The sequence below is a fragment of the Triplophysa rosa genome, linkage group LG5, assembly GCF_024868665.1.
Source record: "Triplophysa rosa linkage group LG5, Trosa_1v2, whole genome shotgun sequence".
Lineage (NCBI taxonomy): Eukaryota > Metazoa > Chordata > Actinopteri > Cypriniformes > Nemacheilidae > Triplophysa > Triplophysa rosa.
In genome coordinates, this window is record NC_079894.1 from 27,006,438 (window position 1) to 27,024,951 (window position 18,514).

Sequence of the window (18,514 nt, forward strand, 5' to 3'; positions counted from 1 at the left end):
AATGTATGAGCATTTCGCGTGTAGCACGTTAAACTGTGCAGTTCATTCACTCAGACACACAGAACAGCAGATGACATGTGTAAATAACAGGATTCGGCATCCACTAGTCCGCATCTAGTTTGATTGACTCAATGCAGCCGGAAAACAAATTTAACTCGCAAAATAGACTAAAACTAAGTAAAATAGCAGTTCACCATTTCAATAAGCTTTCACTTATTTATCAGCATGAGAAATACGTGTGAGCGTGTGAACAGACTAAAATGCGTGTGTCTCACATTGAATGCGTGAGACTTGAGAGCCCTGTTAGTAATAACGGTCCGTGGGGAAACGCAGTGCTCCGTGTGTACTGTAGTTAAATGGATTAAACGAGGCTTCGAGGCAACAAAAATTGCCTCGATGATTTTTTGTATTCAAATTACTCAAGTTACTCGAGGAATCGTTTCAGCCCTACGGCATAGATTTATTTATTGTACGTTGTGTGAGTGTTACATTTACATTTATGATTTTGGCACTTGAAATACATTGTATCATTATGTGTGTTCCCTGCGAATCGAACCTATGACCTGCTAATGCATTGCTTTACAACGTGAACCATGTGTTGATTTGTGTTTGATCACATATTGCGTGTCTTTCAGGGCTAGTTGACCGCTAACCACCTGTTTTTTGACTGACAGAAAAACTGAAATGTGTTGATCTGTCCAATATTAACAACAGCTTCTGCGTCACACCGCACACATCTGCTGTATGACACTCTTGTGTAAATATTTACGTGGTTAGAAACGTCAGTTGCATTCAGAGCGAAGCGCAGAAGACCGTTCATGCATATGGCTGAAGGAATATTCAAGGTTATTTTTAAAGTCCCAGTGAAATAAAAAATGACTGACTATTTTTTCATGAAATATTGCAGCGTTTACTGTAAATAGTTTATCAATGTGGGTCATTCTCTTTTTAAAAATTGATGTGACCTTATAATCTTTAGTTAAAATCTGAACATGCACTTCTTTCCTGTAATGACTATCCATCTTAGATGAAGTATGTAAGACGGCTTGGGCGGAGCATCCGTTAACTCCTCCCCTTCAACTGTTAGTCTGCTGCCAGTTCCATTTCAGAATGCAGCGGCTGTTTTTATACATTCAATCATATGGCTGAGAAAGAGGAAAGCCACGGCCACTATTATTTCTCATTAGAAATTCCATTTCACTCGGAAATGCGTTAAAATACAGAAGATAAAACGATTGCAACTTCTGGTTCACGGGAATTTAATGTAGAGAGCATTTGCGCTATGTGTAAAAACAAACGGCAAACGCCTACTGTACAGGTTTAATGGTTTAGAAATAGAAGTGAGAAATGTGAATTTGTGGTTGAGTTGTATGCTTAATATCTGTGGGTCGAATTCATCTCTCATTGGTATACTTGCACAAGTACTAGCCAAAGAATTCCTTAAAAGGGATAGTTCATCCTAAAAAATTAAAATTTTGTCTTTATTTACTCACCCTCATGTCATTCCAAACAGTGTTGGGTAAGTTACTCTGAAAAGACATTCATTACTAGTTATTAAGTACATATTCAATAGTGTAATTAGATTACTGTACAAATGACTCATTACTTTCTATATCCTATATCAACCTTGATTAGTTAATTGATTCAAGGATAGACACGAAACGACTCTTAATTCATTCAAATAAATAATATAAAACTACCTAAAGTATTACAAATGTGAGAAAGATACATTAAAGGTCCAGTGTGTCATTTTTGGGATGATCTATTGATAGAAATGCAATATAATATACAAAGTCTTCAAAGGTGTATAAAGAGCTTACACAATAAAGCGTTATGTTTTTATTACCTTAGAATGAGCTATTTCTATCTATATACACCGCGGGTCCCCTTGCATGTAATTCGCCCTGTTCTGTCACCTGTCGTAGTGTTTCGAAAGGGAGGGGGAGCGGTGGAGTGAGCGGATGCCGCTAGATATTACTGACTGGACCTTTAATACTGCATTTTGAAGTTAGACTTTGAATTCTAATGTCAATTCCACAATTGTATACATTACACAATAGTAGTTCAATTACATTTGAAGTAACTGTAATTAAACTACAGAAGAAATAAGAGTAATCTCTTACTTTACTTTTTTAAGGGAAAAGTAATTAAATTACAGTAACTAATTACTTAGTAACTAGTTTCACCCAGCACTGATTCCAAACCTGTGTGACTTTCTTTCTTCTGCAGAACACAAAAGATCTCATACCCCATTGACTCCCATAGTATTTATTTTCCCTACTATGACAGTAAACGGTGGATGAGATCTGTTTGGTTACTGACATTCTTTCAAATATCTTCCTTTGGGTTCAGCAGAACAAAGACATTTTTATAGGTTTGGAACAACCTGAGGCTGAGTAAATGAGGACAGAATTTTCGTTTTTGAGTGAACTATACCTTTAAAGAACGTTGGTAAGCAAATAACATTGAACCCCATTGACTTCCATTGTATGAACACAAAACCACTGAGACATTTCTCAAAATATCATCGTTTGTGTTCCACAGAAGAAAGAGTCACATACAGGTGTAAGATGAGGGTAAATAAATGATGACGGATTTTTCTTTCTTTTTGAGTCAGTGAACTACTCGTTTGAAGGTGTATGCGTTTGCCCTCCAGGCATAAACACGTTTATACTCAGAGTGTGCCGAATCAATTTCCACTGTCAGCACATTTTGACATGGAATTAACTCCAGCATGTTAAATCAATGTGGAGAATTGAGTTGAAACTGCAGAATATCATTAACGTGCAGGTAATTAAAAGTGATTTTAGGTTTGTGAAGTTCATGGCTTGTCATTAACCCTCAACGCCAGTCTCAGATCAATCATTTGTGCGTCTCTGTAGGTTTGAGCTCTCCGCCAGCTAACCTGGCGTCCTCCGCCGTGCCAAGCATCGTGACGCCCATTGTGAACGGCTTCAGTGGCATTCCCCACCAGCCCAACGGTCACCCGGTAGAAGCAGTGTACACCAACGGCCTGCCTCCGTATTCCACCCAGAGCCCCACGGCTGCAGATACGCTCCAGCAGGCTTTCACCGGCGTCCAGCAATACACAGGTACATTTGCTTTTATCGCTCCGAATTTCTCTTTTACAGCTCAGAAGAAACAAAAAATGAGATTGTATTAATTTTTTAAGTATTTCTCCCGGATGTCAATGAGATGAAATGGAGAGCAAGTGGACACTTTCGCTTAAGTCTCATGTGCATTTCATATATTTCTCTTGAGAAAAAGAGTCAGAAATCTCACAAATGTCTCTGTCATTGGAGTTTCAGAAGAGATCTCAACAATGTCTCAAACTGACCTGATAGCACACTCCATCTGGCATTTACATCTGCAATACTTCACGGAGACGTCTGCTGTCAAATGTCATATAGACATCTAATAGACATCTGTAAGATGTTTATCATTTAGATTGGATGTACAGCTGCCACGATGTTTAGCAGACGTTTTTACACAGCAGATGTTTTCCAGATCTTTAGCAGACGTACGTGTGCTAGCTGGGTGAGTTTAGATTTGTCAAGTCTGCAATCAAAAGTCACTATTGTTGAAGATCTCAATATGAATTTAAACATTTCTCACCGAATTTACAAAAATCCAGATTATTTGACCTCTACAATCTACGTTCATTTCACACCTCCATACTTAGCTATTTGAATTAATTTATTTCTCTGAAGCAATTTTAGAAGAAACATCTGAGACCACGTTGATACTTAAATGAAACACAAATGAGAACTCCATCAAATCTCCTGAGTAACCTCTGAGCAATAACATTCTCTGGGAAGAATCGGAGTAAATGTGTCATGAAAATCATTGACACAATGCAAAAAACTCACAATAGACCTAAAAATCTTGATTTTGGCGAAACGTGTGTTGGTGAGATTCGCCTGAGACACGCACATGTGAAACGTCCTCCTCCGTCTGTCCCGAGGTGAACGTTATTTCTGGGAGGTGACTTTGCCGTGATTGAAACCTCAGGTTGTATTCGAATTTCTGGATATTACAGCGATCATACGGATGCCTGGAGATCTGTCATTTTAAATCAGTTTGATATATGATGAATGCGCTTTCAGATTTCATTGCACTGTGATCCTGTCATATTTCATTAGCATATAAAGGTCAACCTTCATCTTGTCCTTATTTTTCTCCCATCTGCACTCTCTCTTGTATGCGTATGGCCGTATGCTTTGGGCCGTGTGTCTGCAGCCATATATCCTGCCACGACACTGAGCTCTATAGGTCAAACTCTGCCACAACCCGCTCAAATCATCCAGCAACAACAGCAGCAGCAGCGAGAAGGTGAGCTCACAGAACTGAAACCCAAATTAGGCCCTTAAAGTCCCAGTGAAATAAAAAATGACAATGCCATTTTTTTCATGAAATACTGCAGTGTTTATTGTAAAAAAGTTTAGCAATGTGGGTCATTGTCTTTTTAAAAATCGTGTCCTCATAATCTTCAGTTAAAATTTGAAAATGCACTTCCGTCCTGTAATGATGTATGTTAGATGGCTTGGGCGGAGCATCTGTTAACTCCTCCCCTTCAACTGCCAGTCTGCTGCCAGTTCCATTTCAAAATGCAACGGCTGTTTTTATACTTCCAATCAAATCGCAGAAAAAGACGAAAAACGTCTGCTACTGTTTTTTTCATACAAAATTTCATTAACTCGGAAATGCGTCAAAATACGGAAGTAAAAATGATCGCAATTTACGGTTCACGGGGACTTTAATATAGAATATAACGGGATGTTTAATGTTTAAAACAAAACAAAAATGTATGTAAATGTCTATTTGTCTTTCTTTATTTATGTATGTTTATTTAAATTTTTTACACATTCAGGTAGACACTGAGTCTTGTTTAGGTTGATATATCCTTTCATCTGAAAAGCTTGTATGGAGGCTTGTATTTTGGGTTTATGTGTACGTGTTTGTGTTTCAGGTCCTGAAGGCTGTAATCTGTTCATCTATCACCTGCCGCAGGAGTTCGGCGACAACGAACTGATGCAGATGTTTCTTCCTTTCGGCTCCGTCATCTCGTCAAAGGTGTTCATGGACCGAGCGACCAATCAGAGCAAGTGTTTCGGTCAGACACGCCTTCTTATTCTCCACAGACACGCTCACGAGGATTATGAAGAAGCCTTTTTATGAACAATTTTGTTTGCAGCTTTCGGCTTCAATAAAAACGAAACTATTATTGTTTCAAACCATAAAGTTAAAGTGATGGTTCACCTGAAAAGACAAATCCTGTCGTCATTTATTCACCCTCATGTTTCTCAAAACTTGTATGACTCTTTGTTCGGGGGAACACGAAAGAAGATATCTTGAGAAATGTCTCAGTGGTTTTGTGTTCAATAATGGAAGTCGATGGGGTTCAATGCTGTTTGGTTATCGACATTCTTCAAAATATCTTCTTTTGTGTTCTGCTGAAGAAAAAAAGTCAGACAGGTTTGGTAGAATGATAAGAGAAGTTTCATTTTGGGGTGAACCGTCCCTTTAAATGTGAGCAGCAAAGTAGTATAACACTGTAGTCACTATGGTATTACTATATTCTTGTGGCTTAACATGCTTTATTTCTCCATAAAGCATTTGGTATCATGATTATTTAAAAAAAATCACTTGATAAACTGGTAACTAACCGCTTTATTTCTCCACCTAATCACATATTTATGCATTAAATATGTGATTTATGCATTTAGTGTCTGGCAAATTGTAATTTTGGACCCTGTCCAAATTGCGATGCGATGCAGTCAGGGATGTACCAGGGCTCAAGCGTGTGCGTGTTGAGGTTTAATGAAGGTTTATTGGACCTCTTACTCACCCCCAAAGCCCTTGACTGTCTGCACTGACATATTTATATTCATTCTCTGCACATACACAAGCAGCTTTGGAACACAATTGCTTTTGCAGAAAACACGTTGTATGCGTCCTTCTCTCTCTCTCTGCCATTAGTCTAATTTGATTCAGACGTCTCAGTGGTAACGCTTTCCTTAAGGATTTCATGTCTAGGTCCTTCCATGTGAATTCAAAATGAGCAACTTTTGACTGACACCTTTGGACCTTTGTGGTCTGTACTTCAGGGACTGTAGTGCGCACAACATGAACACATAAACACCGCGGTAAAAACGTATTACAGGTGCAGACCTCCTGCGGTAATCTGAGCTAAAGTGCACAACCTTCTGGTTCAGACTTTTAACTGCTCGGTTTCATAACCCCCTGTTCTCCTCAAGCCTCCTCAAGTCATGTGAAGTAAATCTGGCCGCCAGTGTGATGTCAATATGCTGTTGTGCTGTATGGTTGTACTATGGTATTTGGCAGCTGATAGTTGACAGGAGTTGCTTTACATTTATTTATATTTTTGTGCAGGAAATAAACATTTGCATTCATGCATTTGGCAGACGCTTTTATCCAAAGTGACTTGCTGTACAAAGCATTTTATCAGTATTTGTGTCCGAGCAGTGGTTCTCAAACGTTTTCGTTATAAGGCACCCTTTGTGTAGGGTGCGCGGTCCCCCAAATAAAGATTGGTTTAATTAAACCAAAAACATATTCGATTTTACAATGCTGGAACATCAATTCTTTTGGTTGGTGGTCAGATTTTTCTGATGTTTGATTGCATAAAATTTAGGATAAATTTCTATATTTCATTAAATGCCACAAATCCTATGGCCCCCAGTTTGAGAACCACTGCTCTAGAGATCCAAGCCACAATATATGCACTGCTAAAATTGAGCTTTACCAAACTGAGCTAAACGCGGAAAAATGTGGAAATAGAGCTAGGCGAGGATGCCAAACAGCTTTGCAAGCATTAAGCATACTTTCTTTCGTTCCTAATGGCAGATCACAAACTAACCTAGACTGATGGACACAATGTCTCACATTTAGTTTGATACACAAACTGTTTCCTTGCATATTTTTTATTTTATTTTACGGAGAATTTTTGCTATTTATGCTAGCATTATTTATTTTGTAAAACCATACCGCCATTACAACTAACTTTATCCCAGTTACAAACAATTTAGACAGCATATATGGGTAATATTTGTGACCTCAGTTAAATCGCATTATGTGTACTATACGTAAAAAAATACTCTGTGTAGCTAACTATGTTTTGAGTAGTTTCCCTACTTCAGATTTTTGTCTTTAAACGCGAACAATCTTGTCCTCGCTCTTTATTACTCGTGGGAAAAGTTTGTTATTTTCGCATGAGTAACGCAAGCTGACAAATATTTTCAGCTTGCGCAGAAGACAAGATTGACGCCCGTTCGCTGCAATCGCGCTGCCTTTTTTACGTCATTCACATCGCCTGCCGCGAGTTTGCATCTATTCGCATCTTTGCATTGACTTTGTATGTAATTTACTCGCTTTTTAAATCGTTTAATTCGCGTTTGGTGTTAACCCTCCATTAGCTTGTTGAACTACATTTAAAAATAACATCTTAAACATTCTTTGACTCGCACTTGTTTATCTCCGCAGGCTTTGTGAGCTTTGACAACCCTTCCAGCGCTCAGACTGCCATCCAGGCCATGAACGGATTCCAGATTGGCATGAAACGCTTAAAAGTTCAACTGAAGCGACCGAAGGACGCCAGCCGTCCGTACTGACTGAAACCAGAGAGACACGTGTACACTGTCACACATCAGAGGGGTACGTCATCTTGAGAGATACTTCATTACATATCCATTTTGCTTCCATATTATTGACTATTTGTATTGGCATCAGCCAATGATGGCATTTTTTTACCCATCAGGGCTTATTTTCCCTATTTAAACGATTAAGGTTACAAAAGCCTAATCATTTTTGATGTTTTGTGCTATACTTATTGTTTTGATGCTTGACTTCACTTAAGGTCCAATGTGTATTTTTTTGGAGGCTCTATTGACAGAAATGCAATATAATATACATAACTATGTTTTCAGAGGTGTATAGACCTTACATAAGCGTTATGTTTTTATTACCTTAGAATTTCTATCTACATACACTGACGGTTCCCTTGTTTCTACAGTAGCCCTAAACGGACAAACTGCTCCGTTTAGGGCTCTACAAAAAAGAGCGCGTTCCGTAAATATGTTATCTCCTTCGGCAAAGAAGCGACAGCGTGACAACATCTTAATCCTCTCTCATTTGCCGTAGTGCTTCAAAAGGTGAGGGGGAAGGGTTGGAGTGAGCCGTTGGTTGCAATTCGCAACCTAACCACTAGATGCTGCAAATTTTCATACACTGGACCTTTAAATTATGTGAAATTCTTCTTTGCTGTATTGCAAACCTTTTAATGCTTTAGATAATTCAATTTAGTTTTATTTCTATAGCGCATTTGACAACTTTGCATAGTTGCAAGCAGTGTTGGGTGTAATTAGTTACTAAGTAATTAAATACTGTAATTGAATTACTTTTCCCTTAAAAAAGTAAAGTAAAAGATTATTTTTTATGTAATTTAATTACAGTTACTTCTGATGTAATTGAACTAAATAATGTGTAATGTATACAATAGTGGAATTGACATTAAAATTCAAAGTCTAACTTTAAAATGCATGCATCTTTCCCACATTTGTAATACTTTGGTCAGTTATAAGAATACTTTATGTAGTTTTATATAATTATTTGAATGAATTAAGAGTCGTTTCGTGTCTATCCTCGAATCACTTAACTAATCAAGGTTGATGTAGGATATAGAAAGTAATTAGTAATAAGTAACTAAATACTTTTTGGAGAGAGTCATTTGCAGAGTAATCTACTTACACTATTGAATATGTCATTAGTAACTAGTAATGAATTACTTTTCAGAGTAACTTACCCAACACTGTGTGCAAGGCAGCTTTACAGAAAACACATTTTATCAGTAGAGAAAAGAACTAATTTCAAAACATAAAATTGTGCATGTAAATGTAGCTGTGTAGAATGTACGACGCATACTTATTTACTAATAATATTTACTAATGATGGTGGTACGAAAACGTATTTCTATATTCATGAAAAGCAAAAATGAAATGTATTGGCCCAAGTGTTTCCTCGAGTACGTGGTGTATATTCAGAGTAAAGTGTGAAAATCCGGAAATGTTGTCTTGAAGTCGGGCGGCTGATGCAATCTTTCAGCACACCTGCATCATGTCATCTTCCTCCACGCTTCTATCACGCTTAATGCGATGTCAAAAGCTCAGGCCTCAAGTTTAGCTTCACACACCGCTCGCTGTGACTGATGCCTCCTGGTTTGACATCCAGATATCAAGCTGTCACCATGTAGCCAAGCTTTTCCCGCATGTGTCTGTCTCTTGAGTCGAGTTCTGACATTTCTCTCTCTCTTTCCCCGGCAGGTTTTGAACAGTTGTAGTCTTGATGTTTTGACGGATGGAAACTTTTCTTGAAAAACTAACACACAAAAAAGACCGAACAAACAACAACAACACAAAACACACCAAGAGAGCGAGAAACCAAGCGCAGAAGGGAGTTGGGAGAAACATATCGCATTTAACTTAAGCACGTCGCCACCACGATGGAAGATGGGCGTCACGGGGGACGCCGACGACGATGCCGGAAACGAGGACAAAAAAAGACACAAACCTTTTCCTCTTTTGAAAAACAACGCATAGCGAACACTTTGGAAGAACGGTGCATGGCTACGAGTTCACGACGGCTGACCTAGAAGCAAAAGACCAATCCATGCACATATCAAAAGACTCTTCTAATGGAAAGCGTCAGTCGTAGCTTTTACTTCTGTGGAATAATGAGGGTTTAATGTTGAAGATCCAAGGTAACCCGTCATTTGGACGGATAGAATTCTCTCTCTTTCTCTCTCTCTCTCTCTCTCGCTCTATATTCCCTCTCTCCTGCAGAGCTGGTGTGTACGCCACTGGCGCAGTTTAATGAACTCTCTCTTACCCGTAGGGACCAGAGGACCAAATCTTTTTAATCTATGTCGGTATCGTAAAGATGTACAATATTACCACGCGATGATCGATTATCTTACACTACACACATGCTATTCATATAATATGCCAATTAAGAGTTAGACACAAATACTTCAGGGTGTATAGTGTAGGTTTACGGGGGTTAATCGAATAAAACTAGTTTCCAGGTTATGGGGGCAAAAAAACGTAAGGATGTTGGTAGATTCTGTTTAGTGGGGTATTTTAGACTATTGTTATAAACTATGACGTGTGTTGATATGGAATTGTTATGGGCACATTCTGAAATGCTTTTCATTGCCACGTCGCATTTCAGAAAGAAATATGACAGGGCCATTCGGTCCATTGCGATATTTAATTCATCCGCCATCTTAAAATGACCAGAACGAAAGCTTAACTCGATATATTTGCCAAACAACAGCTTTTAGTGTTGAGCTTCACGCTTTCTAAAGGAGACGTCACGCCGGAAATGTCTTTAAAGTGGCTGCTTTTAGGATGGGTTCGATCACTTTTTTAAAAACAAATATCGGCTTTGAATTGAATTTCGGATTAATGTCACTTATACAGTATGTGACACTGGACCACAAAACGTAAGTTAAGTCTTAAGTAGCTCGAGAACGTTTGTGGCAATAGCCACAATATATCAAAACTTTATTTTTGTGAGTGGATGCGGCAAAATCGCTAACAAAAATGGCCAGAAACACGGCTACAAATTTCACTCGCTGTTGTTGCTAGATACCAAGTTTGGTATCTATGTAAAGCTTAGAATTTCTGCTCTCTTCACAACATCATTACAGCGGTAAGCCAATAGAGGGCGTTAAACAACCTGTTTCTTCTTAGCAACGGCCTGCTACAGCGCAACTTCAAAGGCGATTTTCTCAATGTTTTGATTTTACAAATCATAAATCAATAGAAAGCCTGCATATTCAGATTTCAGATTATGTAAAAATCTCAATTTTGATAAATTGACCCTTAAGGCTGGTCTTGTTGTCCAGGCTCACATATTTGATTTTGTGACATATTTCAGCTTACTTATATATGCATTTGCATTCAAATAGCATAATTCCTACTATACTGCCATTAAACAAAATCTCACACCATGTAGTATTTTCATGTTTTCTGTCCTTCAGACAGACAAATTTGTATATGTAGACCAAAGGAAGAAGTTGGTTCAACGCTGGTCCAGAAGAACTTCCGCATCAGTTTTTTAACACTACACAAACATTTCAACAAACTACAAGATAACATTTATAACCCAATCATAATGTTTCACGAATATCTTTAAGATTTAACCATATATATAAGATTTCAAAAATAATCATAAAATTACAAAATTAAACCGGACCAGTGTTTGCGTTTTGTGAAGTGGTCTATGCGTGATCCATACAATGGAAGTCAATGGGGACCAAATGGAAGTCAATGGGGACCAATGTCGTTTGGTTATCAACATTCTTCAAAATATCTTCTTTTGTGTTCTGCAGAAGAAAGAAACTCATTCAGGTTTGGAATGACATGAAGGTCAATAAATGATCGAAACTATCCCTAAAAACGGCCACAAAAAGACATTTTGCTTGGCGTTTCCATTGTGAGAATGGGCTGTTTAGAGATGAAGAACTTTCATTTACAATCGTGCCATAGTACAACATTAAGCTTTGAATTTGCATCAGTGACTTGCACTGATATGCTGTTTGCCAGAAGAGCCTTCTAGAACGTTTCTATTAGACAAATCAGAGCGTATGACAGCGTGACACAGCACACAGAGATATTACCACGTCTCGGTTCACATCTGTAATCTCGAGACTCTTTCGAGACAGTAGTTCTTCTCTGTTCATGCTTTATTCAGGTATCTCACGTGTAGGTTAAATGAACTTTCTAATAGCTCATAGTTACACTGTATTGTGCATGCCTATGTAAACGTAGTACTTATGTAGAGCCGGGGCCACGGGCCTAAACGACCAAGGAAAATGATAGTTTAGTCTTGTAAAGGAACAAAAGAGTATATACGGAGGTGGAAACGTTCGTAAACAAACCAGCGAGAACATTGTTCATCTTTTAAAGTCAAAATGAAATGAACATTGAGCCTCTTTACGTTTTTTTAACACTGTTGCTGGTTATATTGTACATGATTCATCGATGCACGTTATCCAAAGATAAATATTTGCATAATCTCTCAACAAAACGCAACAACTGTAAAAACGAGAGGTTGAGTTTCATGTTGACTTTAACATCATGCTTAGTTGTTTTGACCTACTCAACCCGTTCAAACCTTTTCGGACCAAACAGTAATCTGGTTCCTGAGCAGAATTTCTCTTGTCTTGCCGTGACCAATGAACCGCGCAAATGTGCCGTGTGCCAGGACAGCACCGTTTCTTTCAAGCGATTTCAAGGAAATTTGAAGCTGAAGTGATTGGACAGCATCTTCCACCCTCCATCTTTAATATTTATGGGACAAAGTGGATTTGAACATTTTGACAGGTCACACAAAAATTCTGTTGTGCCAATATAAGCTTGTGAAAATTTTTGAAAAGCAAGAACCAAATTTACCCAGAAGTCGCTATGTAGAGGACCTTTAATATATTTCTTGCATTGTGACTTTCACAATTTTTATTGGGATTGGCAAAAACATTTTTTTTGTTTTGTTTAAATTTCAAATTCTACCTGGACATGTCTCTGACAGGTTTCATGACATTCGTGCAAACGTTTGTTTTACAGATATACAAAAAAAAGTAACATCCAAACATTTACACCTAGCGGTAGACTAAATCCATAAAATACAGCATTTCTCTTGTTTCCTCTCACACTGTACACTAAATATCAAAACTGTCCGCTGAAAGTACAGTATTACAGTACATTACGCTCTGAAATATAAAGGTGATGTCATAAGACAAATTTGTAAGTACCTAAAGGGTGTCATCCAAGAACCTGATGTTCCTGTGATGTCATGGAACAACCTTTATCGATCATATGATGTCATAGAAAAATGGGTGCTTCTGAAAAACGCAGGTGGTCCTCACCCTTCCTGTTAACAGAACCGATTCACCCATCTAAAGAAACTATAATGTAACGTCAACAACTTTTTAGATCTTTGCAGAGCCATATTGCCAACCCAAGAACAGACATATAGTTCTTGATAAGAACCTTTATTACGTTTAATCTGATCACGGTGTCATCATGTACAGTCGAGATATTTATTGAAGGCACATAAGTATCGATTTTTTACTCTACACAAATCATCCCAACGGAAAGTGACTACATGAGCTACATTGAAAGGCACGCTTTTATTCTGCACCTATTCGATATAAATACCATAACTTTGAACATGCTAAAATTCCTTCCATAATAAATGATGTCAGACTCTTTCATCTCGGCTTCAGAAGCCTCATGTAGCGTCACGACCAAATCTGCTCCCTTGACTAAACCGTTTAACCACCTCGGAGAGCGACACCATCATTCCCAGACAGGATCCAGTGAGATGACGGATGTGTTCGGAATGGCATACTACCATACTACTTAAGTATACCGTGCGCAACATGCACATTTTCCGTCCGCATGGAATACCCGGATGACCTGCATTTGCCAAAATGTATAAAACGACATAACACAATACGCAAGCTCCGCTCATGTTTTGCAGAATAGAATACGCACCGTCAAAAGATGGTTTGTTTGTTGTTGCATACTGCATATATCGTTTTTATGTAGTATGCCATTCGGAACGTGTCCCATAACAACGGAGAACATTCCTAGCCGTGCGGCAGCTGTACCGAGCAGTGGCACATGTGATTTTTTTCGAGATGTTTTTAAGCTAAACCTTACATACACGATGTACAAACATGAAGATTCACGTTCTGTTTCAATTTCTAGTCTTTCTATTGCCAAAAAAAAAAGAGAAAGAAAATAGTTCTTATTTCTTAGCTTGCCCCGCCTATAGTTACGAGCTCACTCTTTGTGCATGCTTACTGCTAGAAACGTAGAGACACTTTTTTTTTAGTAAAAGGCTTCGAAAACATAAAAACGCATTGTTGCGCCGCATTTTATTTTCCTTTTCAACCAATACCTCCGAGGGTAAAGGTCAAAGCTTCAAGGAAACCGAGGCGCTGGCGGAGGTTGCGGTTATCACGGCGACGTAGCGCCGCATCGAGAATCCAAGCGCGGGAGTCGCCGGTCACGCTCCTCAGGTTTTGGGGCTATTTCGGGAGTATGTTTTACAAACTGTGTTTTTTATCCATATGATGTTACTACCTGAACTAAGCCATGTTATCTTCTTTCATACTCCTTCATACTGCCACAGTACTCTGCTAGAGCAACGCTGCATACAGTATCAAAACATACGAACCTCAAGCTTTCTATTCCAGTCTCACTCCATGTTAGCTTCGGTTTGTGGTCATTTGTTGCATCCAGAATGTTTTGTACAGAAGAAATGGGGGGTTAAGGATGTTCTAGATAATATACCGGTATGATGTGGTTCTTTATATACGTCATTGAATGCAAAGGGATGCGCTTGAAAATGAATTATGAAATCTGTCTTATGTATTTGGTGGGATTGTTGATAGCACAGAAAGCTTCTTTTCAGGTAGAATGGGTTAGAGACGTACAGTACAAAGCTTCCGGTTATTTTCTGTCCGGGTGAAGCGATTCGCAAAATCCAGGCTCGCTGTAAAGGGACAGAAAACATCGACGGAGCTCTGGGTTGGGTTTGCTCTGAACGATTGTGTTATATTGTAGGGTTTCTTAGCACAATATACGAAACAGATGTAAGCTAAATAATGAATCTATGTTTATATCTTATGGAGGGAAGTATGGGACACAATGAGTTTAAGCCTTTTAATGGAGATGTCAAAGACAAGATAACCTTCCTTTTCTTTTCGAAGAAAAACGGACCATCATCTTTCCTCCGAACTTGCTGCTTTGACAATTCAGTGTGTTAAGGGTTTTAACGATGGTGTTTTATTTATTGTTTCGGTCATTTATTTATTTCAAATGATTTTGTCGTTAGAATTTGAACATTTGCATTTTTTATTTGTATATTTAGGTACATATGAACTTTAAGTTGATCATTTCTGACATTATGTATGAATGATGCTTAATGGGGCTTTTTCTGTCTTTCTTCTTTTTTCAATTTTACAATAAAAATGAGAAATGCTCACCAGCACTGTTTGATCACTTGCACGTCTCAATATATTGTGTCAAAAATGTCTGGCCCGAAGTTAACTTCCGGTCTGAGTTTGGTTCTAATATAACAATTGACTTTGTTTCATTTGTATTCATATTTTGTTGTATATTTATTGTTTAAAATGTAATGAAATTAAAACTACTCAACAGTTATAGATTATTTGGGGAGGTCTAGCAGAAGTTAAGTTTGGGCCTTGTAACGTTTGTTTATGTTGTTGCTGCTGAAACTATGTCTTTAAGAAGGAAAGCTGTCTCATAAACTGCATACAGCCATTTAAAAAAGTTAGTTTAGTTGTTGAAAGATTGAATCCTTCGGTTCATCTTTATTGGCATTATTTTTGAGAATCTGTCCTCATCTATTGTGTATTATGGTCCTGCTGTCGGCCCATATCACAGATTATGAATTAGCATTGTTAACACATTGGGTTTATGGTATGGCCTGTGGGACTGACTGTGAGTCTTCCCTTCATAGGGTGAAAGTGTTCTGACTTTCCTCAGAGTTTGAGGGCAATTACCTGAAAGCAATATAAGATATTCAACACAAAATACAGCTAGAAAGATTTATTTTGTTTGAGCATGAAGGACAAGCATCCAGCCCGCTTCAATCCTTATAAATCATGCCCGTGTAATAATAAACATCCACAGCTAAATACATTTGATGGTCCAGCAGACCGAGAAGGAAATATCACAAATGAGACCTCTTAAGGGAATAGTACATCAAAAAACAAAAATACTGTCTTCCTATTGTTTTGTTCAGAATGTCTTTGTTTTATTCTGTTGAACACAACAGGTGATGTTTAAATTAGAAAAAGAAAAATTTACAAAGTATTCCCTATTTATTTTGTGCACTGTAGTCCAGTCTTCTGAAACATCTCCTTTGTGCTCATATCATGTACATTTAAATATGAAACATCAAGACAAGTTGCACCAGATTTGATGTCAATGAACAGACATTAGTAGCAGGTGTAAAACAGCTACTCCATAAGATGTACAATAAAGTGTCCTTATTGGTACTTTTGTGGTCAAATTGTAGTGGCATTGAAAACGGTTGTTTTGGTAAACATTCGTGTGTGTTCCAGGAAGGGCAATAAAGTTTTGGAAACTAGAAATATTCAAACATTTCTGGTCATTTAAATTAGGTGTAAATTAAGTCTAAATATTATTCTAGAAGATTTTCAATATTAGGAAACTTAAACTAAATGAAAATGAAAAATGTTGTCATAGAAATAAATTGAAATAAGTTGAGGCACTAACATTCTTAACTGGAAATCAATTTAAAGTGAAACTTAAGGAAAAATATGAACGTAGCAATATAAAAAATGACAACTGACAAAAGTTAACCAAAAATTAACAGGAAAGCTACAAATATTAAAATGAATAGTAATATAATATAAGAAAAATAAGAAACAACGATAAACAATAAAAATATATCATAAAACATATAGGCTAACTGCTGCCAGTGTTGAAAGCAACACTGACAAAAACAACTAAAATTTCTGTTCATTTGCTAAATTTTTGCATACCGTTCTTTTAAGTAAATCTACGTAAAATATTTTGTGGCACGTTTTTGCACACTGTTTTTTTTTAAAGTAAATTAATTTAAAAACTGTGCAAAAAAATAAGCAAATTAACACAACTCAATTAAGTGAATACTAGTTTTTTTTCAGTGAATCCACAGATCAGACAGGATCGGAAAGGTGAGTAAATGATGCCAAAATGTACATTTTTTGGTGAATTACCTCTCAGCTGTTTCTCTTAAACTAAAACTGAATTACACGGAGAGCAAACAGGAGGGTTAATGCTGATTTCTTCTGAGAAAAAGACTTACATAGAGCTTCTTAAGGGAGCTAGCTTCTCAACGTCTCAAACTGTCCTCGATAAAAGCCGAAACTCACCATGAACTTTCAGTACCATATGATTTATGTTACACCACCTTATGTTATTGCATCAACAATGGACTCATATGTGTTTATTATTTACTTTGGTAAACACATGTTGCTTAAACTGGTGCAGTGAGTAAACGTGCACGTGTCTCAGAATCAGATGTGGGTTTGTGTACCGACGGATCTCTCGGCTCTAATAGACTGTTGATTTCCTCATCTGTGTTTTTTGCTGAGCTTGGCAAACCTGCGTGCTGACTCGCTGCCACAGCCACTTCATCCTGATCTGGTTTTAATCAACAGAAACGTTGGTTTGGACATCTATCTCACAAACACCCGACCACGGGATGAAGGAGAGCGCCGGCAGAACATACATCCAACCAACAGCCCAATTAAATCAGAGTGAATCATTCTGAAAAGAAAAGAAGAAGAAAATCAATGGACCTTGTGCTGTTTTCTAAACGAGACATTGATCAGGTTATGCTCTCTTTATCAGGAACATAACATTCATCACATGTAAGGAATGAAGGAACAACAGACCGCGATCTCGAGTTTAGTGTGTTTGCAGAAAACAAAGTTTAGTGAGAGTTTTATCTTCCTGCTCGGATAACGGACGTGAGTTCAACCCTTAAAGAGAAAGATGAATGTAAACCCTATCGTTTTTATTTCACATGGATGCTGTTCGCTGGTACGTAGAAACATCATGATTTGTGCTGAATTTGAAAGTGTTAGACGATCATTTCTTCAGGACTAAACCACAGTCAGTTCCATTCATAAAATGTGACTCCTAAATTTCTATTTATCTGCATATAGCTGCAGAAGATGTTTTTTTCTTAAACTAACATACTGTATAGCCATAATTGCTAAGAAGATTCGCTTCGGTTTATGTGGCAAACAAATGGCAAAGTAATATACAAGATATATGAACTCTTTAATATTTCAGCTGACCTGTGAGAATTAGGAGCACAAATCAATTTCAATTACGGCTTTCCTTCAACCTCTGAAGAAAACTGCCAGCGTGGGTTCAACTTCAACACAACTCTCGAAATGAATTACAACCTGGGTTCGATCTAAAAATATCTTGTGATGTAAATTTTGACACGTCCTTGAGCAAGAAATACAGGCCATGACAGGAGTAAAAATATAATTTCCAACTCATTGATTTCTATGCTTTGGACAAAAATCTCTTAGCCAATAGTGCCACTATGTGGTTGAGATTTGGATACTTAATTCACTCTTGCAGTTGTATTCATTTCAAACCAGACACACATTTAAGTTTAAATTGGAGAAGCAGCTGGGTCACCTTAAACCAGATAAAGTTCAAAAATGAACATTTTGTCATCATTTGTTCACCCTCCTGTTGTTACAAACCTGTAGCCTATACAATTTGTTGTTGTGCTGAACACAAATGAAGATGTTTTAATGAAAGTTTGTAACTAAGCCATTTTGGGTCACCATTGACTCCCATAGTAGTCTTTTGTCCTACTATTGAAGTCAATGGTGACCCAAGATGGCTTAGTTACAAACTTTCATTAA

The 18,514-nt window shown here is 37.7% G+C and overlaps 1 protein-coding gene across 2 annotated transcripts in view; it reads left to right on the forward strand.

Annotated features, from left to right (window-relative positions):
• LOC130554797 (CUGBP Elav-like family member 5) overlaps nt 1–15,075 on the forward strand; it is a 153,229-nt gene extending 138,154 nt beyond the window's left edge. For both annotated transcript variants that reach the window (XM_057334667.1, XM_057334668.1), the window contains 5 exons: nt 2,883–3,092; nt 4,240–4,332; nt 4,970–5,113; nt 7,504–7,674; nt 9,339–15,075. In XM_057334667.1, the coding sequence (XP_057190650.1) occupies nt 2,883–3,092; nt 4,240–4,332; nt 4,970–5,113; nt 7,504–7,631 (575 nt within the window). In that variant the 3' untranslated portion in view covers nt 7,632–7,674; nt 9,339–15,075. The remainder of the gene's footprint in view (nt 1–2,882; nt 3,093–4,239; nt 4,333–4,969; nt 5,114–7,503; nt 7,675–9,338) is intronic.
• Nucleotides 15,076–18,514: the final 3,439 nt, after the last annotated feature.